Below are 24,284 nucleotides of genomic sequence, written 5' to 3'. Positions count from 1 at the left end.
CATGACTAATATGGAAATATGTTGTCTGATTGCACATGTATAATAATCTATATAAAATTGCTTGCCTTCTCAGAGGGAGGGGAGTAAAGAAAGGGAGGAAGAAACTTTGGAAATCAAAATTTTTAAAAACTTGAAATTTGTTTTTATATTTACCTGTAAAAAAAATATCAAAATTTCAAAATTCCAAAGAGAAAATATTTATCATCTTAAGAAAGGCTCTAAAGGGTGACTAGGTAGGTCAGTGGACTGAGAGCCAGGCCCAAAGATGGGAGGTCCTGGGTTCAAATGTGGTCTCAGACACTTCCTAGCTATGTGACCCTGGGCAAATCATTTAACCCCCATTGCCTAGCCTTTACCACTCTTCTATCTTGGAACCAATACACAGTATTGATTCTAAGATGGAAGGTCAAGTTTTTTTGTTTTTTTTAAGGCTCTATTTATTCCTGTATTTTATATTTTTTTATAAGAATGGGTGTTGTATTTCACCAAAAACTTTTCCCACATCTATTAATACAATTGTGTGATTGCTGTTATTGGTGTCAATTGTGCTTATATTTTTCTTAATATTAAATCAACCCTTTATTTCTGGCATAAATCCAACCCAGTCATAGAGAATGATCTTTGTGATATATTCCTCTAATCTACTTGTTAATATTTAAACATTTTTCCACCAATATTTATTAGGCACCTTCATCTATATCTTTCTTCCTCTCTTTTTGTACTCTCTCATTTAGAATCAAAATAGTATTTGTATTAAAGACAGAATTTGGTAGGATTCTACCTATGTTTCTCAAACAGCTTATGTAGTTTTAGAATTAATTATTCTTTAAATGTTTTGTAAAATTTGCTTGTAAAATTATCTGGTCCTGGTTTGTTGTTGTTATTGTTGTTTTACTTAGGGAGCTTATTTATGGTTTGTTCAATTTTCTTTGCTAAGATAAATTTATTTAAGTATTCTATTTCCTCTTTTGTTAAACTGAGAAATTAATATTTTTATAATACTCATCCATTTAATTTAGTTTTATTGGCATACGAATGGATAAAATGACCTGTAAGAATTACTTCAATTTCATTTTCTTTGGAAGGGTGCTTACTTTTTTCATTTTTGAAACTGGCAATTTTTTTCTTTCTTTTTTTAATCAAATTAACCAATGGTTTAATCTATGGTACTGATCTCCTCCCATAAAACCAGCTCCTGGTTTTATTATAAGTTCAATGGATTTTTTAAAAAAACTTTAATTTTTGTTGATATCTACTTTGATTTTTAGAATTTCTGCTTTGATATTTAATTATTTTAATTTTACATTTCTAGTTTGTTTTTTTAAGTTGTGTGACTAGTTCATTGATTTGCCCATTCTCTATTTTTATCGATATAAATGTTTAAAGGTACAAATTTTCCTCTAAGTACTTCTGCTTAGACTACATCCCACATATTTTGGCATAGTTTCATTATTGTCATTATCCTTAAAAAAATAATTGTCTCTGTGGTTAAATCTGGTGTTTATGAGGTGGTATGATCTGGGGAGAGGTGTGGTCAATGCATTTCTTATCTATACTTTAGTCATTACCCAGATACAGCCTCTACTCCCTCATGACCACAACTCTTTCACTCTGGAACATCAACCTGGAACTGGGTAATGGGCTTTGGAGTTGCCAAATGGCACCTAGTCCTGAGCCCAATGCTAGTATAGGGATCCTCTGTAGTCTCTTCCCAACCAAGGGTTTAATCCCCTTTCTGTCTCTGCCCTAAGTATTCCAGGTGCCGTTGTTACCAATGTTGTCACCTCAAAGACCTATAACTTGTCGCTTCTGCTGTGCCAGAATGTCCACAAACTTCTCTTTCTCTCCTCTCAAACCATCCCAGGATGTAAAAAATGACTCCCTATTTCTTTCTGTTGGCTATGTAACTTGGAATTCAATTTGATGCTTTATTATTATTTTTTTCAACCTTTACCTTCTGTCTTAGTGCCAGTTCTAAGACAGAATTGGATCATGGGTCAGGTGTCTGAGGTTAGATTTGAACCCACATCCTCCCAACTGCTACCTCGTGATGCACTTTTTAAAAAACCTTCACTTTTTGTCTTAGAATTGATATTTTGCACCAGTTCCATGGCAAAAGAAGGGTAAGGGTTATACTAAGGTTAAGTGTTATCAGGGTCATATAGTTAGAAGGATCTGAGACCACATTTGAACTCAGTACCTCTCATCTCTAGGCCTGAATATATATACTGAGCCACCTAACTTACCCCTTGATGAATTTTTTAAGTTCTTTAGAGGGAATATTGGGAGAATGTAGAAAAAAAATTCTTATACTCTGCCATCTTGACTTATTATTAAGGCAGCTGATATAGTGAGATGTGCTTATATAATTCACCAAATGTTAATTGAATGCCTACTGTGTGAAAATCACCTTGCTAGTGTAATGCTGAAAGAAAACTCTATCTTTTTGATCTCACAAAAACTTTATTCAAAGAAAAAACACCAGAGTTCCTAGCCTGAAATTGACTAGCCCAACCCTGAATCTAGTCAGATTCAAAGGTCCCTCTTTAGTGTAGGATTGGTCCTCCTGTGCCCGGAAGTAGAGGGGCGTGGTCCCTTCCCTACACGGAATTGGTCCATTCAGGACTAATCCCATGCCAGGAAGTAAGGGGCGTGGTCATCCCTAGCGTGGGATTGGTCCATTCAAGACCAATCCCACACCTGGGGAGGGGACCACTGGGGAATACCGGGGATGCGGTCTCCCCGCCACAATATTTTTTAAACCCACAGTAAACAGGTCAGACTAAGCCATAGCTGAGTGGATAGATTTGGAATCTAGAAGTTTGCCCTAATAGATTCAGAGACGAGGAAAAATCTCTCCCTGACATTTAACTCTCAGATGACCCTGTGCCCAACCTGCTGCTACTAGACTGTTCAGGCAAAGTCCAGGGAGAGCAAGCCCATGAATAGAACTGAGAATGACTCAGGGGAAGAAGTTGGACCAAGGGCCCAGTTTGTTGAGGTGAAACCCAATTGAATCTCACTCACCTCTAATTTCTTTCAGAGAAGCTGAAAGGAACTCTTGGAAAGGGAGGAGATATTCTTTCCCTATCGTTTTACATAACTACATTGATAAAAGGTCTAATTTTCACCCATCAAGCCCATTTAAAAAGGACTCGAAGACTGCCTTAAATGCTACGGAGCGCGCTCCCTATCCTATCGGCCATCATTCTCAGTCACTGGAGACCAAGTGGAAAAGGGCCTTCAGATTTCATTATTCCTTCTATGATGGAACCACCTTTGTTTTGTATCCTTCACTTTGTGAAAAGGACCCCCTCACTTCAGTGGCCTATCCCCACAGGGGCAAGTCTTTTGGGAGAGTATTGATATGGACCTATCGCCCCTAGATTAGGGCATCTGGAACAACATAAGCCCCAGGCTTCTATCCCGGCGAATAAATTAAGTTCCCCTGTGCCAAACACACCAACCCTTCCAGCACAAATCCAAAATCCTCTCTAAGGTCAGAAGAACTAAGATCTATGGGTTCTTGAATGACCTTATAAACAATCATCTAAGAGTGAGTTGGTAAGGTAAGAGCACTAATATGTATATTTTCTTGGGGTCCCAACATCCCTTTCTAGTAATCGGGTGAGGTTGGAGCAGGAAGTTGTATTGAGCAATGAATAGACATACTGCCTTGGTAGGGTCCTAGATTGTCATAATTTGACCACTACTCTAGGTCGGGTAGATTACAAAGTGGAAGGAGCCAAAGCCCAGAGTTTTTTCTCTTGGGGAAGAGAGATCTAGAGCAAGGCTTGGAATAAGAGGGTATGGTATGTACATGGCGGTTCTCCTGGACAAAAAGTATGACTTAATCTAAAGATCTTGATGCGCCTTGAGGGGCCAAGTCCACTCTATGCTGGGTTTGGGATGAAGCTTATTTAATTTAGTGCTATCCAGTTCCATGTCAATGATAACTATTCAGCATTCTGATACTGTTTTTTGTTTATGTTATAACATTTACTCTTCCCCTTGTAATTATTCACCATTTTCCCTTCCCAACCCTAAACTGTAAATCTGGAAAGAAAAAAACATTGAATTCCAAGATATTTGGGAAGCAGCAAAACCTTGAGGGAACCTATAGGGAATCGACCTGCAGTTCCTATATAGTTTGCATGTGGGTGGTGACCTGAGAAGGATAATGGAGGCTAGAGGAATATGGATGAGAGATAGATAAGGCAGTCAGGGCAAGAGACACAGGAATAAAGACTCAGAGACCACAAGTTAAAACACTTGGGGAGTTGTGAGCTCCTCCATAGATACCTCTGTAGTGAAAGATAACAGAGGAGAAATTATAAGTATGAGGAACCTGTGTGGAGCACCAGGTGGTCAAGAGATTAATGGGAGATGTGCGGGGCAGCTGTGCTGCTTCAGTCAGTCAGACATGAGGAACATAATAGGACACAGCAAGATCAAGATTGTAAGAGGCAAGAGGGAGAGCAAACCCTGTGAGAGTAAGAGGTGTAAGAGAAGAGAAGGGAAGAAGAGGCTCGCACATGTTCCCCATCCTTTATTGGGGACCTTAGGAATGTCAAGTGGGAGGTGATTAATGAATACATGACATGATATAGGTTTTTACATTGGTAGCATTGACAATGATGGAATCACAGAGGAGGAGATTAATCCAACCTGCACTTTATAAATGAATGTAGTCTGAGCCAGGACTCTGTGGCTGTCAACGCCCAGCCCAGGAATTTGATTGTCCTTTGCTCTAGTCCTTTGGATTGTCCCTTTCCATACAATGAACCTTAAGTGATCTGACCATGTGTCTGGTAAATGAATATACAGGATACAATATCAATCCATCAATCATACTTCCAAGATGCTAAGATGCCTGTTATGCTACAGAACCTTGTCAAAAAAATCCCAAATGGGGTCATCAAGATTCAGACACAACTGAAATGACTGAACAACAATAAAATGTGTCAAGCACTAAGCTAAGTGCTGGGAATACAAATACAAGCAAAAAGAAATATAATCCCTGCCCTAAAGGAGCTTACATTCTAGTGGATGAAGATAATTCATAAAATAGAGCTGAAAAGCAGAGGATTGGGGAAAGGGTGGAAGGGAACTCAGGAGAATAGGAATCAGAACTATGAGAGAGTGAAGGATTGAGCTTGGGACTGACCTGGGAATTTCTTCAAAATGAAGAACTCAGCAATAAGAGAACGGGGCTACAAGGATAAAGAGATTTTCCAGGGTAAGAAGGCTTTTAGGGAATGAAGAAGAAGAATGCAGTCAGAGGATTGGGAGAGGAGAATCAAGCAATGAGCTAGCTCTTCCTCAAAAGTGAAATTTAGTAATAATAATATGTTAAATGTCTCAAAATAGACATGAAAAGTACTATTGTGGTATTTTATACCCTTTTACAGGTAAGGAAACTGAGACTCAGAGAAATAAAGGGGAAGTGAATTTGCCTGTGGACAGATAGCTAAGATGTAGAAAGCAGAAACTGAACCTATTATCAGCTTAGGCAAATCACTTAACTTTTAGTGCATCAGTTTCCTCATCTGTAAAATGAATCTAAGGGGGACAGCTGGGTAGCTCAGTGGATTGAGAGCCAGACCTAGTAACAAGAGGTCCTAAGTTAAAATCTGGCCTCTGTTATAATTAAAATGGTTGATGTTGTAAACTGTTATATTTAAAATAGTTAGAGACATAAACTGTAGTGAGTTAAAATGGAAGATACAAATTATGCTAGATATAAGAGAGGGTGAGTAAATTGTGACCGCAGAAAATATGTTTCACTACAGTGTTTTGGTTTTTAAATCAATATATAAGGTGGTTGCCAGGGAAATATTCCCAATTATTCAATATACCCAAGTCAACTGGGTTTTATAGAGATTTTAATTAATAATACAATGAGTAATCAAAGAAAGAGAGAGAGAGAAAGAAAAGGTATAAGTATGAAGGGCCTTAAGCCAACATGGCCTAGACCTGAGTCTTAAGAGAGAGAGAATCAGTCAGTTTTTTATCACTCACCACAAGATTTGTCTTAAGCAAGGATGTCTGGGGAACAGAGTCTCCTCAGAGGGAGTTCCAGCCAGAGTCAGCCTCCTAAGGGACTTCTCAATAGATCTTCAAAGGGCCTCCTCCAAAAGGATCTATCTCCAAGGATCTCCTCAAAAACCCTCAGGCTCAAGAAATACCTTTTCTTATATAGGGGTTTTTTTTCCTATGTCACCTCCCCTAAGTTCTTCCATCTACCAATCACCATAGATGTTTTCTAAAAGACAGTCCATCTGAATTCTTGCTAAGTCGACTAATCTCCTCAGTAATTCTGAACCAGAGAAAACACAGCTGAGTCGACTAATCTCGTTAAGAGAAAACCTGCCTGACCTTTATAGGTACCTAGCATCCCATTGTATCAATTCTAAAAACAGGCCTGGCTCAAAGAACTCCTTGCCTTATTATAAGCATGGGTCCGAGTACTTTCATTGTTTAGCAAGGAGTTTTCTCCCCTAAAGAAGTCTTAAGTACTGGTGGAGTAGAGGTCCTCCCATTTCTGATCCTGGTGAGTTCTCACATCAAAATGGGGAATGTTTCCAGTAGGGAATTTGTTCCAATGGAGGATTCCTCAATGTAGAAATTTTTAACATTCACAAGTCTGAGAAATTTCAAGACTTACACCTCAGATACTTCCCAGCTGTGTGACCCTGGGCAAGTCACTTAATCCCCATTGCCTAGCCCTTACCACTCTTCTGCCTTGGAACCAATACATGATATTGATTCTAAGATGCAAGGTAAGGGGTTAAAAAATGAATCTTAAGCTTACTGCCAGGTATGAATGATTTTATGCATCCAGGATAACTTTTGACCAGAAGTTTAGAAGTTTTTCTATTATTCCATGTTGTGTTTTAATTCTCTTGTTTGTACATCTTTCTTAAAGAGAATATGTAACTTAAAAGTGTAACATTTTCTTTTCTTTTTTTCTTCTTAAACCCTTACCTTCCGTCTTAGAATCAATACTGGGTATTGGTTCTAAGGCAGAAGAGTGGTAAGGGCTAAGCAATGAGGGTTAAGTGACTTGCCCAGGGTCACACAGATAGGAAGTGTCAGTTCACATTTGAATCCAGAACCTCCCATGTCTGGGTCTGAACTCTCAATCCACTGAGCCACCCAGCTGCCCCCAATTGTAATTTTTTCTTGATGTGTCAAGGTCATCACTAAATATTAATTATTATAATGTGTTGTGATAGGAAGATGTTTTCTAGATATATATTAGAACTACTTACTCCCTCCCTGCACACATACACATAAATCCCTAGAATGCAGTGCCTTTCAATTTGTTGTATTTGCTTTTTTTTTTTTTAAACCCTTACCTTCCGTCTTGGAGTCAATACTGTGTATTGGCTCCAAGGCAGAAGAGTGGTAAGGGCTAGGCAATGGGGGTCAAGTGACTTGCCCAGGGTCACACAGCTGGTGTTGTATTTGCTTTTGATAGACATTCCCTGTCATCATCTGGTGAAGTCCAGGTTCAGTCTGGAAGGGTTTGATCCTGAAATAACCAGCATAAAAACAAGTTTAGCAAGAAGTTCTCGCTGGGCTTTGGTTTCCTCATCTTTAAATTAAGGGGCTTGGACTAGAGGCCTCTAAGCTCTCTCCTGGCTGTTGATAAAAATAGGTCTGTTTTGATGTGTGTCTGTGCCTGGCCAGTCCTACCCTCCAGCTTGCTCTGAATGAGTATTAACTGGACAACTCCCCAAGTCAGTTTCCCTCATTGCTTCCATGACAATGGCTAGTTTTACATCGCCAATGACATTTTTTCTTACTTTTCTCATCTAGGTCTTGAACTGATATTGTTGCTTAGTGATTGATTATTGGCAAAATAAGTTTTACTGTTCTTATTCATGGAGGCAGGAGCAGTTAATATCCCTCACGATGGTATCCACTCACCAATCTGGGGCTGCTTATGGGCAGAGGATGAAATCACCCCCTTTTTTTTCTAAGCTGATACTCCATATAGGCTGCCGGGAAAACTATCAATAAGAACTAGCATTCATGGTATTCACTGGGTATTGGTATCTCATTTGATAGAAAAGGAGAAAGAAAATGGCATGTGAGACTATTGTGGGGCAATGTGACTCTGAAAGTCTTTTATTCCCGAGTAATGTTCCCTGTTTGTCTCTGTGTTCCCTTGAGTTGTATGTATTGTTGGGGAAGTCTTTTGTGGTCAGCTACCTTCTGAGCTTCCTGAGGTCCTAGTCATGTAGAATCCCATGAAGATATAAGATCTTTCATTAAGGTTTATTGTAAGAGGCTTTGAAGAGAAGGAAGGAAGGAAGGAAGGAAGGAAGGAAGGAAGGAAGGAAGGAAGGAAGGAAGGAAGGAAGGAAGGAAGGAAGGAAGGAAGGAAGGAAGGAAGGAAGGAAGGAAGGGAGGGAGGGAGGGAGGGAGGGAGGAAGGAAGGGAAGGAAGAAGGAAAGGAGAGAGGGAGGAAAGAAGAAAGGAAGGGAGGGAGGGAGCAAGGATTTGTCAACTTACAATGAGTGAAGCACTGTGGTAAGCATTTTGCAAATATCTCCTTTGATTTTCACAACTCTATGAGGTAGATGCTGTTGTTATCCCCATTTTTCAGTTGAGGCAACTGAGGTAAACAGAAATAAGTTCCCAGGGTCACACACAGAAATAGTAAATGTGTGAAGGCAGATCTGAACTCTGGCCTTGAAGGCAACTTGAAGATAATGGACACCTCAGGGACAGAGGTACCAAGGCAAAGACAGACTTCATTGACTTTGGCATTTGGCCTAGGGTTTTGGAAATGTAGTCCTGGGGACTCTTGATAGCCTTTCAGAAGCTGCTACTGTGCCAGTCATTCAGTAAAGAACCCAAACATATGGCCCACAAAGAACTCATGCCCAGTCCATTGGAACAATCCAGCAGATTAGCTCAGCTCACCACTGCCACTGTCACACGTATGCATTCTGAATGTCATCACAGCTGGCTGAAACCATAGAGATCGTTTTGTCCAGCCCTCTCATTTAACAGAAGCCAAGGGAAGGGAAGGTACTTGGGCCCAATTCAGACAACTAATTAGCAAAGAGCCAGGTCTAGCCTTGATCCCTGTCTAGTGCCCTTTCCTCCAGGCCAGCTTCCCTTTCTAGGGATAGTTTCATAATGCCACTTTGGATTGATGGTTTCCTCTTTCTCTTTTTTCTGGACAGAGACATCAGGGGAGCAATTTGAATAACTCAGCTTTCAGCTCAGGGGCCCGGGGCCCTGGGGAAGTAGAATATTGTCTGAGCTGGCTCAGCAAGCTTTCCAAGGGGCTGGGGGACTCATGCAGGCATCCTCCCAGGCTGCTCCCGTACTGTGCTCAAGTTCAATTTGGCCTTTGAGCCGAACTGGGAATTCAGAATTTAAGCTCCTAGTCAAAGATGTCACATTATTTCTCTAGCCTAAATGAATCCATTCATCACGCTTTATTCAGCCTCAGCTTCCCAATGTATTGTAGTATATTAAACACAGAGGGCTCATTCAAGTGCTTCTCCCCCACCCCACCCCAATTGCATTATCCTTTTCCAACTCTTCACTGAATTTAATAGTATCAACTACCCTAGTGCCCCATGAAGATGTCCATGAATTAGGTTCCTATAAGCTAGCCAGGGGAGGAGGATGAAATATTTATGATCTAAGCCCAGGATTCCAGCCCATCAAAAGTCTTTGTTTGTTAGAAGGATTGTCTACCCGGCTTTTGGCCCCACCACTCCCACCCATACTGGGACCATGATAAAATTGATGCTTTGCAAGACAGGTGTCACTCTTGCACTAGTTATGACTAGTGCACAGGCTGGTATCACATCTTTTTTTTTTTAACCTTTACTTTCTATCTTACTAACAAATAAGACAGTAGGGTAAGGACTAGGCAAATAGGGTTAAGTGACTTTCCCAGGGTCACACAGCTAGGAACTGTTTGAGACCAGATTTTCCTGTCTTCATTTCAAGCCCTGCTTGATGGTCAGAAGACATCAGTTGTGGGAGAGCACTACATGTAGGTATTTGCCTTATTTTTAAATGAAAAATGTTTTAAATGATCACCTCCCCCAACCATGGGGGGGAAAGCAAAATAAAAACCATCTTTGTAACAGAAACCCTATGAAAGTACATTAACACACCCTTTGGCAGGACTGATTTTATTGGGGTTCTGTAACTGGAAAGGGGATGGTATGTGTAGCAAGACAGAAGGTGATTGTGAATAAGAAAAGTAAGGAATAAAATGAAACATGACTAGACTGAAGAAGTGAAGGTGCCTGTCCCTGCCATCATGCTATGAAGGCATATTTCTTCCTATATGTAAAATAATTTTTGCTTATGAAATAGACCATGGACAGCTCACAGAGGTAATAGTAGAAGGGAAAGTTCTCCAAGGTCAATCCTGAGTGATGGTTGAATGCTTTCATGCTAGAAAGCATAGAAAGTAATTTGGGCAGCTCCTACAGGTTTGTCAAAAGAAGTTGTCCAAGAAGCAGGGAAAGAATGAAAAAGAAGGGACATTCTTCCCTTTTTGCAGAAGTGGAATATTGGAAATGCTGTCAGAATCAGTTTATAGTGTGATGGTTTTTCTGAACTATTTTCCCTCCCTTCTTTTTGAAATCTTTGTTATTATGATGAACAGATGACTGTCTGACAATGGGGATTGGGGGCAGGAAGGAGTGTATTTAGAAATAAGGACTATGTAAAAGCAAAAGAGATTAATAAGATTAAGAAAATAAAGAACATGCTTGCCTTTAGGAGACACTTAAAGGACCAGGGATCTTAAATTTAATATCAAGAACTGGAAGCCCTAAGTTGAATCTTCATTAGCCTAATCATTCCTAGTTCCTTAAAATAATCTTACCCACCCTCCTTGGTTTGTAGATGAGGAAACTGAGGTCTGGAGAGATTCCATTATTTATCCAAGGTCACATGACTAGTTTATTGTAGAACTCAGATTTGAACTTAGATTTTTTTTTCCCCAATGTTTCTGGAACAGAGATAATAAGTATTTATTAAGTATATACTATGTTCCAGGCATTGTGATAAGTGCCTTACAAATATCTCATTTGATATTCACAATAACCCTGGTGATAAGTGCTATTATTGTCACCCCTATTTTTAAATTTATTTTTATTGTCATACAAAACACTTTCATATTGGTCATTGCGGCAAGAGCAAACTCCTACATAACCAAAACCCCCAAATAAAATTGTAATTATACACTGATGTGAAAGACAACTCCAACAGTTCTGTCTCTGACCATGGATAGCATTATCTGTCAGATGTCTTTCAGGATTGTCCCAGATCACTGCATTGCTAAGAGTAGCCAGAACTTTTGACTTGAGATCAAGCAGGCTTTCTACTGTAGCTCCCTGGGTCCCATCAAGAATACTGAGAAATTTCTCTTTATCTGACTTGACTAACCCCACCAGCTATCCTTCAGGACATGTTGCTGTGAGTCAAATCCCTACATGCTGCAAGGGAAGATATACAACCTGCATTTTCAATGATACATCAAACTTCCCCATAATAGGTCTGTTTACTGCTGAAGGTCATGGAAGTGTGAACTATAACCTCAAAAACCGGTGAGTGGGTTATTTGAAAAAGTAATACTGAGAAAATCATTTCTGAATTAAAAAAAAAAAAGAGAAAATATTGCCGAAGCCTTCAAATTATACCAAGAACTATGCTGGGAATACAAACAGAAAAAGATATACAATTCATCTTCTCAAGGAGTTCATTTTCTAGTTTGGAGAGATAACACATCATGGAAAATTCAACTGCTAGCCAGATAGAAGGTTCAGGAGTCCAAAAAGTTCAGCAGTAGGTTAGACTGCAAAACCCAGAAGTCCTTAGGTTCTTTAAGGGGGATTGTAAGAAATAGTGACAGGGCAAAGGGTAAGGACTGGTGGCCTTCCATCACAAGTAATAGATTGTTGACTTCCATCTCATTCAAAGCCTGTGAGTAGTCAAGTCTCCCTCCTCTACTGTGATCAACTCTATACAATGGCATCATGTTGGGGGGTGGAAGTAGTATTGGTGTTGGGACTCCCCAGCTATAAAAATAATCATAGAAGCTCATATTTACCAATTTCATTGTTCTGTCAGATTTAGAGCCTTAAAGGCCATCTAGTTCAAACTATATCTTAACAAGAATCCTTTTTATATATACTTGAAATGGAGTCATCCATCCATTTTTTAATTTAATTTAATTTTTTGGTCAACCAAAATCTGCCTTCTTTGTGTGTAAAGTAAAGAGACCCTTTTTTATTTGTAACATTTGCCAGCTTACCACTACCATTACAACCAATTGAGAATAAAGAAAGGCAAAATCCTTGTTAGAAACATATTAAACAATTAAGCAAAACAGATTCTCACATTTACTATGTTTAAAAAGAAAATTAGTCTCAATCTGTACTCTCTCAACAGTGGGAGAGCACATTTCATCATGAGTCCTGGAATTGTGGAAGGTCATTACATTGAACAGAACTCCTAAGTTTTTCAAAGTTATCTTTATAAAATTGTTACTGTATAAGTTATTCTCCTCATTCTGTTCACTAAACTCTGCACCATTTCATATAAATATTCGTAGGTTTGTCTGAAACAATGCCCTTCATTATTGCTTATATGACAATACCATTCCCCTCACATTTGTATACCATAAGTTCTTCATTCATTCCATAATTGAAGGATACTCCCCCAGTTTCCAATTCTTTGACACTGCAAATTACAATTTTAGGGTTTATTTTGCTTAAAATTAATCCTTCCTTTAATCCTCCCTCCTCTCTCTTCTCCCTTTTTCCTCCAGTTTCCCTGTTGAGTGAAATGTATTTTGATACCCAACTGAATATGTGTTTGTGTTTTTCCCTCCTTTGACAAGTTCAGATGAGTCTGAAATTCAGTCACTACCCTGACCCCTTCCTCCTTGATTATATAGACTTCTTGCATATCCCAATTGTGTAAGATAATTTTACTTAACTTCTTTTCTCTTCCTGTAGTTCCCAGTGAATTCTTCTTTCTCCTTTATTCCATTCTAAATTTAGAATCATAAAAATGTAACATGGCTACTCTCAGATCCTTTGTCTAATTGGACTTTATTAACTCTGATGGTAAGGGTCATAGGGGCACATGTGTGTCACCTCCCCATATTTGAATGTAAGTACTTTATCCTTCCTTAGTCCCCTGATAATTGTTCATTTGTTTGTCTTTTTCTTTTTCTCTTGACTCCTTTTATTGCACTTCAGAGTTTCTGCTCAGCTCAGGTCTTTTCATCAGGGATGTTTGGAAATCCTCAATTTCATGAAATTTTATTTTTCTCCTATATGATGATGTCCAGTTTTGTTGGATTAATTATTCTTGGATGTAAGCAACATATATCATTTTCCTTCTGAGATATCATATTCCAAGCTCTCTGCTCCTTCATACTGGTGCCTGGGAAATTATGTGTGATCCTAACTCTCCTTCCTCCATACTTGATCTCTTTCTTTCTGGCTACTTGTAGAATTTTTTCCTGTGACCTGGAAACTATAATGCTCTTAGAAGTTTTCATTTGGAGATTTCTTCCAGGAAATAACTGATGAATTACTTGCCTTCTAGTTCTAAAAGATCTTCACAGCTTTCTTTCTTCACAGCTTCACATATTAAAAGCTCCCCCCCCCCCCACCCTTGGCTTTGAAGTAGTACAATGATCTTAAAATTTTCTCTCCTTAATCTATTTTCCAGATCAGTTGCTTTTGCTATGAGTTACATTATTTTCTCCTCTTTTTAAGCCATTTAGTTTTGTTTTAAAAGTCTCAGTAGTGGGGCAACCAGTAGATCAGTGGATAAAGAATCAGGCCTAGAAACAAGAAGTCTTCCATTAAAAAATCTGGCCTTAGACACTTCCTTGCTGTGCAACCCTGGCCAAGTCATTTATCTCTAATTTCCTAGCCCTTACTAATCATTCTGCCTTAGAACCAATACTTATACTGATTCTAAGAGAGGTAAGGGTTTTAGATTTTTTTTCTGTTAGTATTGAGGTCAATGACTACAATTTGGTTCATTCTAATTTTCAGAGAGTGTGAGCAAGTTCTCTTTACAATTTTTTTCCCCACAGATCTCATTTCTTTCACATTTTTTACTCTAGTACTCACCTCATTTATGAAAATATCTTAAACTTTTTTTCTGCTCTCATTTTATCTCTTTCAGAAATTATAATTAAACTTGTACCCAAGAAGCATTTTTTCTTTTTAGACTTTTCTTGTAGGTGTTTTGTAGCTAGTCTCTTCCTTTTGTTGTATATCTTGAACATCCCTAGTATTATAATCACTTTTTATGTTAGAATTCTGTTTTTGTTGTTATTAATTCATTCTTATAATTTATTTCCTGACTTAGGACTTTATGTTAAAGCCAAGTTCTAAGCACTTCTGGAAAGAATGTCTGGGATGGCATGGTGTACTCTAGATTTTTTATTACTCTTTCCATGGGGAATTCAATGTTGTGTTATTCCAGGATTTCAAGGACAGCTCAGGATGAAACCTGTAAGATTCCAGTACTCCCCAAATGGTCAGATGAAAGACAAAGTCTGAGTATACTCTTCTGTTCTGAGCTTTGCAAGATCTTGACTTGAGTTTGGCTCTAAACAACATATCTATAGGCTTTCCCCAGTTGGAGTTTTAGGAAATTGGTTCCAGACTCAGCCATTATTACCCAGCCAGAAATCTATGCTGATTCAGAAGAACAACTTCAGATGACTCATCTATTTTCTGAAAGTACTACCCTGGTTATTCTTCAACAGACTTCAAACCTTGAAAATAAAATCTATCTCCCTTTTCTTAATATGTCTGCTATAGCTCAATGGACTACTCCTGGGCATCTTTCTCAAAGGAAAGCAAATAAAAGGTATAAAACATCCTAATCTACTTAAGAGAATTGGGAAAGTGTCTCTTTGCTTGTTTCCCTAATTATTTTTTTTCCTTTTGGAAAAAATGAGACTGTAATGCAAGAAAGATGATAGAATTCATATTGTGTGTGAAGGTAGAGAGTGAAGGGAAGAATGAATTTTGCTTTCTTATCTATGGGTCTCTCAAGATCCCAGGTGATTTAGAGAAAGGATGGGACATTTCTACCATAAAGGGCTGCCATATGTTAGAGGACAGTCTCAAAGGAAGATGGTCATGATATATGGCAGACATGTCCTGGAATCCATCATGCTTTTTCCTTTCTCAATCAACTGAGAAAAATCCCAACTATGTTATAGAAAAATTTATCAGTATGAGCATATTTCAAGGCCTTTAGCCCTGGTAATTGTCCTTCTTTGCCTCTAATCTGTCCATTTGTACATTGTGGCAAGAAGAACCCACCTCTCTCTTTCCCTGCCTTTACAGACACTTTTCTCTAGAACTTATTAAAGGAAGTCTAGTCAAAAGTTGTATCCTTGCTTCCTTCAGCTCATCCTTATGTATTTTCTCTCAGCTGTCCGTGTATGTTTATGATGAATCATGAGGGAGGGTCCATAAAGGACTCCTCAGGGCATACAGTTCACAAATGGAATTGGACCTCCAAGAAGCGCACCTTGTTATCATTAGAGTATAAGGTAGGAGACAATCCACCAATTCATAGAATTGAAATATATGTTAATGGTTAGGCCTGTGTAGATTTTTCCATGTATTAGTGGATGAGATTTATATCTTTCTGGGACTATACTGGGATCCACTAAATTTTATTCATTCAGCGTAGGATTCGTTCATTCAGGAGGAAGTGTATCTGTCTGTAGCTGCCTAAACCCCATTAGAACTTCATTCAGAGAATGGTTCTGCAAACATACTGGGCCCCATCAGAGAATTTATTCCATTTATTAAGCACCTACTATGTTCCCAGTTTTTTTTCTAGGACCTAGAGAGGATACCATAATGAATAAATCATCATTTCATTTCAAGGAGCTTATCTATCCATAAAGCAGAAAAATGCAATACATCTATTTAGTATGTGATTAAAGGCCAGAAAGAGAGGTCTGGAAAACAGGTACTATAGAAATTACATAGTTATAAGCTTCCTAACTGGCCTACCCATCTAATTCTCCACCATTCTCCCACCCCATTCCCTACGTAAGGAGTTCCTACCACTCTTTACTCTTCAGATACTTTCATCATCATCATCTTTGAATATTACTTTCAGCCTACCACTCTGCTCAAAAACTTCAGGTAGTCTCTACATTGTTTCATGAAATATCACAGTTTCTCTTCTTCATACCTTTGTCCATGCTCCTCTTCTCACTTTGAATCCCCTCTCTGTCATCTTTGGATGGATAAAGAGAGAGAGAGAGTGAGAGAGAGAGAAGGAGAGAGGGAGGGAGAGAGAGAGAGAGAGAGAGAGAGAGAGACAGAGACAGAGACAGAGACAGAGAGAGAGGGAGAGAGAGACAGAGACAGAGAGACAGACAGAGAGACAGATAGACAGAGAGACAGAGAGAGAGAGAGAGAGAGAGAGAGAGAAAGAGAAAGAGAAAGAGAGAGAGAGACCCATTTATTCCAGAAAGACTTCCTAGTTCACAGTGGGCTGCCTTTGTCATTATTGGACTCATCAAGCTTCTCATCCCTACACTCACAGAGCAAGAAACTCTAGACAATGCCTTGCTTTGTATAACAAGAAACCCATTATAAGAGATTTGAAAGATGATGAGACTTAGAGGACTTCATTTTGGTGATTAAAAATCAGAAAAAAGGCAACAGGGCTCTCTTCCTGGTATGTAGAGGGGAGGAGAGTTTCTTTATGTTTTTTACCTTGTTAGAATAACAGTGTGATCATTCTGTAAAAGTGTTCTCTGCATTTGGTCAGGAGCCATTTGTAGCCATGTGCCACATAAGACAAAATTCAGCATTTGTCTTTTATATAGAGTACAACAATGGACCTAATACAAATTTTACCTTAAGGTCATGAAAGGATAACCAGGGATGATTAAGGCAATAACACCTTTTTCTATTTTTCTGCAGATGAATGAACAAATTAAATTGAGGGTATTCGGCCAAGACTGCATAACCCTCACCTTCAGTGACCTGAATGAGTCTGTATCTCTAGTCATTTCACCCACGGATTGTCCTCATGGGGTACCCCGTGAGAAGCGGGTAAAACCATAAGACTGAGACTAAGTAGGAATCTTAAAGGTCATGTAGTCTGACCCCCTACTTTTTTTTTTGACACAAAATGGAAGTGGCCATTTGCACAAGGTCTCTTACAAATAGTAATTATTATTCTTATCTCCAATTTCATTGGTCACTATGGGAACCCTATGATATAGTTGGTAAAGCTCAACACAGCTTTCCAAGGGATTACTAAGGACCACACAGGAACCATTAAACTATATTCCCCTGCTCTGCCTAGATATGGATCCAGCATTATCCATATAGGCCTGACATAAGTCATTCTCTAGCTGGGATTGCATCAGATTTAACTGGGTGAAATCAGGTTAAAATGAAGATAAAGGGAAGCCTTGAAAGGAAAAGTCAAAAAAGGATAATATGGCCAAAAGAGCTAAACCACAAAGGGTTGTGGTATTTCTGTCAACTTTTCCTTCACCATATTATGGACATGGGTTTCCATTGCTTATGTATCTAGGAGACAGAACTCTTTTTTTTTTTAACATCAACTGACAGAAGCACCACTTTCTCCCCTATTAATTCCTTGATTCCAGGCCTAGTCACTGCAATGATAAGGGGCAAGTATTCAATTGTGTAGTACAGACTAAGTGCATTTTGAATTTGGAGCTGGGGGAGACTGAGATGGCCCTTTATGGAATTAAAAGAAATGCTGCTTTATTTCTATTTGGAGTAAAAGTTGAAATGATCAAAAGATAGCCCATATAAAGGCTAGGATTGCCTTCTTAAGTTTCCAATCTGTTTGAACTCAGAAAATGCTTTTGTCTTTGGTAGTATCATCTTTATTGGTGCAATATAATTATCATTAGAGTCATTATTCATAATGCCATAATTATTTTTGCATTAGCATGCTGTGTCTTATAAAATAGTGTTTCTAATAATATTAATAATAACTGACATTTCTATAATATATTAAAGATTTATAAAATGCTTTACAAGCATTAGATCATTGAAGCCCTGAAAGCTAAGAATTAGAGATATCATTTATACCCACTTTATTGAGGAGAAAACCAAGGTTCAGAAAGGTTAAGTGACTTAAAAAGAGCATTGAATCTAGAGTTAGAGGACCTAAGTTCCAATTCTCCCTATGACTGCTACCAATTTGGTTATGGGAGATTCATTTGTTCTCTTTGAATCAGTTTTTCATCTTAAAATTTGAGGCTGTCTAATATGTATAATGGATAGAGCACTAGACCTGAGACCCTAAAGATTGAGTTATAATTCTACCTTAGACACATTAGCTATGTAACCCTAGAGAGATCATTTAGCCTCTCAGTGTCAGTCTCCCTACTTGAAAAATTGGGATAACAACAGTACCTACCTCCCAAATTGTTGTGAGAATCATTGAGATAGTATATGTAAAGTGCTTTGTAAATCTTAAAGTGCTATGTAAGTTTTACCCACTATTATATATCATTATGTACCATAAGAGAGTTATGAACCCTCTACTCCCCTAACTCCATGCACTAATTATGTTATTTCCCAATGGATTATTAATCATTGAGTTTTTAAGCAGATTTAGAAAATACCAGAGTTCATTAATGTTTTCATTTAAAATTGTGGATCCATAGAGTTACCAATAGGATTAGTTCAGCCTAACAGACCCCCTCTCAAATTATCTTAGAGAAATTGCATTGTTGAATGTTAGAACTAGAACAGATCTTCAAGATTATGTAATCCAGTTCTTTCATTTCATAGATGATTGTTAAATTTATGTTGGTTGGACTTAATAGATTAATGGGTGGTCACCAGGGATTTAATTTCTAAATCCCAAAATGATTTACTAAAGTAAATGGAATTTAGGTAGTTTATTTACAATAGGGGAAGATATTAAGGAATGAGAGAGAGGAAACACCAGCTTCCTCTGAGCCAGGTAGAAATTCTAAGGCCCTAATCAGGGAGAGGAGTCTCAAGAGGATGGGCCTCTCTTGGAGGTTCACACCTCCAGAAAGGCAGGGAAATTAAGTTAGCCTTTCACTCACCATGGTGACTATCTAAAAAGAAAGCAGTCTGAGGTCTCCTGCACAAGCTCCTCCAGGGCCAAGTTCCATAGCCAAATTCAAGTGTCTGTCTTCCAGTCTCTCCTCAAGTGTCTGTCTTCCAGTCTCTCCTCCGAGTGACTCTTCTTCACTCCAAGCTTGAGAGACTGATCCTCCAGGCCAACTCCGAGTCAGAGTTCTTCAATCTATATATCTTCTGACCTCTGTGGTCCTCTATTTAAAGATCTTTTTCTCTTGTGTCGCCTCCCCTAAATTTCACTTCTACCAATCACAGCAGACTCTCTCTCCAGGACTACCCACTCTTTAATTCACACCTTTTTTTGGTTAGATTATAGCTTTTTTGTTTATATCACACCTTTTGTAGTTAGTTTACACCTTTAGTGGTTGGTTACTTTTTTGTAGATTAAAATGGGTAGATCTACTTCAAATACTGATTTAACACTTTTGGGGATTAAAATCTAAAAATAGACTGGGAATTACAATTTTATCTTCACTATAAAGGAAGAGCTAAGTACCTTCATTGTTATAATCAGTGGATAGCCAAATCCAATCTTCACAATATTAAACTGAGATCCAGAAGGGAAAGGAAGTGAGATATCTTAATGGCTTGAATTTTCACTGCTTTATGTCATTCCTTGAACATAACCTGAGATAGGGAGATAATAACATAGTAAAAAAAATTGTTCTAGGGGTAATTAGGTGGCTCAGGGGATAGAATGCCAGGCCTAAAGTTGGGAGGAACTGGGTTCAAATCTTGCCTTAGACACTTCCTAACTGTGACCCTGGGCAAGTTACTGAAACCCAATTGCCTAGCTCTTACCACTCTTCTGCCTTGTATCAATTCTAAAACAGAAGCAAAGTTTTTTCTTTTTCTTTTGTTTTTTTTTTTTAAGTCAAGTCCAAGTCTTATCCACTGACTATGTGACCCTGAGAGTCCCTTAAACTCTTATAGAATTGCTTAAGATCTGGAATTGCAGAAACAGTTACTGATCTGCAGTCAATAGTTTTTTCATCATCCTAGGTTTGAATTAAGACAAAACAAAATACATTTTAAAAATTGCTTTTTAAGGACTTCTAATAAAAGAGTTACTGAGTTAAGGTGTGATATCATTGGGAATAGTAACCATTAGCAAACACATTGGCCAAGATCAATATATCAACTTTCCCTATTACCACCCATTGTCAACTAGCAGAGACTCTGACAAAGAAGGAATAGGACATAGAATGAACAGTAATGGGAGGGAAAGTCTGAGATATAAAACTAGGAGGGTGCCAAGTGGGTACCATAGTAAGGCATTTGAAGTTACCATAGGCCAACACTCTGTTATAACATCAAGGAGTGGTGAAGATTATAGGATTTCAGCACTATGTATCTGGTGGACAGCTCCACCTGATAGTTTCACAGGCATCACAAACTTCAAATGTCCAAAACAGGACACATTCTCTCCCCTCATCAAGTCCACCCCTTCAATAAGATTTAATTCAGTTAATTTTAACAAGCATTTAGTAAGTACCTACTATATACCAGGGTCTAGAGTAAGAAAACCTGAATTCAAATTTGACCTTATTAGCAGTATGACCCTAACCAAATCACTTAACCCTATTTATCTCAGCTTCTTCGTCTGGTAAGATGAGACAGAAAGAAAAGGCAAACTACTCTATTATCTTTTCCAAGAAAATCCCAAATGGAGTCACCAAGAAGTGGACATGACTGAAATGATAGAACAACCATAACAATATGTGCCAGGCTTTTGTTTGTTGCTGGAATTGCCTCCCTTCTAGTCATTCTGCTTTGCACCCTTGGAAGAGTAGCATCCTTGGCTCTTTGCTCTTAATCACTCACATATCAAGTCATTGGCCAATTCTGTACCATTCTTTCTCTACTATATCTCTTACATCTACCTCTATTCTGTGCAGTCATCAACCTTGTTCAGGCCCTTATCACTCCTTATCTAGACTATTATAATAGCCCCTTAACTGGTCACCCTACACTTCTGACCTTCACTTTCTCCAATTAAATCTCCACAAATGTGAATAATAATAATAATAAATAAAAAATAATAATATATAATAATATATAATAATATAATTATAATATATAATATATATTATAATAATATAATAATATAATAATAATATATAATATATAATAATAATAAAAAATAAAAAATAAAAAATAAAAAAATAATAAATAATAATAATAAATAAATAAATAAATAAAATAAATGAATGAATAAATAAATAAATAAAAAAAAAAGAAAATAAACTTTCTACTTTCCCTCCAGCTCTGCTGCCTGTGAACTGCCCACCTTACCCTCTGTGTGCTCCCATTGGGTGGCTAAGGCAGAGGGGTGGGTGATGTGAAAAGTCATCAGGCACAGTGGAGAGGGGGATGGGAGCAGCTCTACCCAAGTCCCTCTACCTTTCTAGTAATGAACTCTGGGGGTAGGGGGGTGGCCGCATGCTCACAGAGAGTGCTCTGAATGCCATCTTTGACACTCATGCCATGGGTTTACCATCACTGCTCTAAAATGGCTAGTGCAAGTTTAAGCTATTAAATAAAAGTCAAGATTTGCATGAAGACTTTTGGGACACCTTGTATTTACTTACCTGTGTCTATGTTGTCATAGTTACCACCCAAACAGTAAAATGTAAGTTCCCTAAGACCTTGCACATATTAGATACTTGATAAATGCTAGCTAAATTGAATTAAGTTGATTTGTAGATTGGAAGCATCTTACAGATTATCTAGTCCAAAACCCTGGTTTTATAGATATTTAACCGAAGGCCAAAGGAAATGAAGTGAATTGATTAAGGTCACATAGATAGAATAACAGGATAATAAATTTAAAACTGGAAAACACTTCATGTGCCATCTTATTAAAATTATTCATTTTGTGGGCAGTTAGATAGCTCAAGGGACCTGAGAAGCAGGCCCAGAGATAGGAGATCCTGGGTTCAAGTCTGACCTCAGACACTTCCTAGCTGTGTGACCCTGGGCAAATCACTTAACTCCCATTGCCACTCTTTTGCCTTAGAATCAACTGGTTATAATACAGAAGGTAAATGTTTAAAATAAATTACTCATTTTACAAATGAGAAAACTGAGGCCCCAGAGAGGTCAAATGACTTGCTTAAGATCAATGATAAGTGGCAGAGCTAAGATTTGATTCCAAGACCTTTGACTCCAAATCTAGTACCAGAAAGAGTAGTATGGTAAGTTGAAAGAAGATAGAAGATAGCATGAGGAATTATACACTAAAGAAAAACTTTACCTACTCCCCAATTTTATATTGATCCCTACTTAAAAGTTGTCATGATAAATATACTCAAAAAGAAAAGCATTTGGTATGCTGTCTTTAAATTTCCCATCACTGTGCCCAACTCAGGGCATCCAATCCATTTTCCTTTACTTGTCTACTCTCTAATACTCAGACTAGGGCTTATGACCTGTCAGCAAAAGCAAATGTTTCTTGAAAGGGAAGCAGATGAGCAATAGGCTGCCTTCCTTCCTTTTTTCCCCTTTAAAAACTCTGTCACAAGGAATCTTGTTAAATATCCTCCCCAGGTACCCATTGCCCAGTGAAGACCAACCCAGTTGAAGCAACAGCGAAAACTGCCTTAAAAGCAAGCACAGCTTTAAAGGTCCCATAGCCTGGTTCTCCACTAAATATTTATATGCAGCTGTGCTTTGGAAACTAGGCAGCTCGTCAATTTAAATGTTTTATTGGCCCAAAGATAGGCAGCATGGGCTGTCCTATTGATGGATTTTTCTGTTTTTTTCCTATTAATTGGTGTATCCTTTCAATTGTGAGATAGATTGCAGTTCTAACGGTATCTTTATCTCAGAGCTTATGGTTTTCTTGCATTTAGGAAACCTTTTTAAGCAAAGAAGGTTCTCATGTCTAAATGAGGGGACATAAACCCAAGTAGGTAAAGTTTCATCGGCATTGTAACCATTAGGGGATCTTGGATGTGATGCGTTGTGAGACCCCTTTCAACAATAAGACTATATTGTTGATTGATAAAGGTCTTTCCAGGATATTTGGTATAGATTCCACTCTACCCTCCCCTTTATGAGAGTTATTTATTCTATCTTCCTCCAGATCTTTCAAAGGAAGATTGCCTCACTACTTCTCAGGAATGTTGTAGAAAGATTCTTATTCAGGCATAGGTTGGAGTAGATGGCCCCTGAAGCCTCTTGCAATTCTAACCTTCTGTGTTTTCTTTTCTTGTTCTTCCCTTTATTGAAGCAGTGTGATGTGATGGATAGAATACTAGAATAGGAGTCAAGAACCCATGACTTCAAACAAGTTTTGTTTTGTCTCATGGAGGGGGAGCTGGAGCCTCTGAAAGTTAAGTAGTGGTTTCTGCCCCAAAGAGCAATAATGTAGATCCACAGGTGCCATGAAGATAAGGATGATCCAATTAAGCATCAAAGAACAATGAAATGAGTGACTGTCGATTGGCAACTTTCTGCCAACCAGTATCAAAGCAGCTATTTGTCAACCTAGAATTACTATAGACCTCTGTGATCTAATGGGGTATGTGTTTGAGATATGATGAACCTTCCAAGACTTTACAAACCTGGTCTCTACTACTAGCTTCTGGCAGTTTATGTGGGGACAAATAATATTGCAGAGCATGGGTAGTTCTTATAAAGGCCTGGCCAAGAAATTGAAAACCTTGGTTGGTGCTATTTCCATTACTAATGCTGATGCAAAATGAAAGAGGGAGAGACAGAGAGACCAAGAGGCAGGGAGACAGAGACAGAGATACAGAGATAGACAGAGACAGAGATACAGATTTGGGGTATCAAAAGTAGAATCCATAATGATGACAGGAGTAGTTATACCCACCACCTGACAGAGATAATGAATTCCAGATGCAGACTGAGACACATGTTTTTAGACACAGGCAATACAGGATTTTATTTTGCTCTTCTGTGCACATGTATTATAAGAGTTTGGGTTTTTTTTCTTTTACACTGAACTTGCTAATTGAAAAAAATGTAAAAAAAAAGGTGACTGGGAAAACATGATGGAAAGCACTTTGGTAAAGATCAATGGAGGGAGAAATAAAACCCATATTGTCAGAGTATACTACAGACCAACTGAACAAAAGGAGAAAATAAATG

The 24,284-nt window shown here is 38.2% G+C and overlaps 1 protein-coding gene across 4 annotated transcripts in view; it reads left to right on the top strand.

The window, feature by feature from the left end:
* The window catches only part of C7H3orf20 (chromosome 7 C3orf20 homolog), a 98,969-nt gene that overhangs the window by 31,975 nt on the left and 42,710 nt on the right, over nt 1-24,284 (top strand). For 3 of the 4 annotated variants that reach the window (XM_007500269.3, XM_056804702.1, XM_016424507.2), the window contains 4 exons: nt 3,044-3,286; nt 11,448-11,600; nt 15,469-15,589; nt 16,986-17,117. In XM_007500269.3, coding sequence (XP_007500331.2) covers nt 3,044-3,286; nt 11,448-11,600; nt 15,469-15,589; nt 16,986-17,117 — 649 coding nt within the window. The remainder of the gene's footprint in view (nt 1-3,043; nt 3,287-11,447; nt 11,601-15,468; nt 15,590-16,985; nt 17,118-24,284) is intronic. The other variant, XM_007500271.3, reaches the window with a different exon arrangement.

The sequence above is a fragment of the Monodelphis domestica genome, chromosome 7 (assembly GCF_027887165.1).
Source record: "Monodelphis domestica isolate mMonDom1 chromosome 7, mMonDom1.pri, whole genome shotgun sequence".
Taxonomy (NCBI): domain Eukaryota; kingdom Metazoa; phylum Chordata; class Mammalia; order Didelphimorphia; family Didelphidae; genus Monodelphis; species Monodelphis domestica.
Note: the sequence above shows the minus strand (reverse complement) of the source record. Positions and strands in the feature narration are given on the sequence as shown.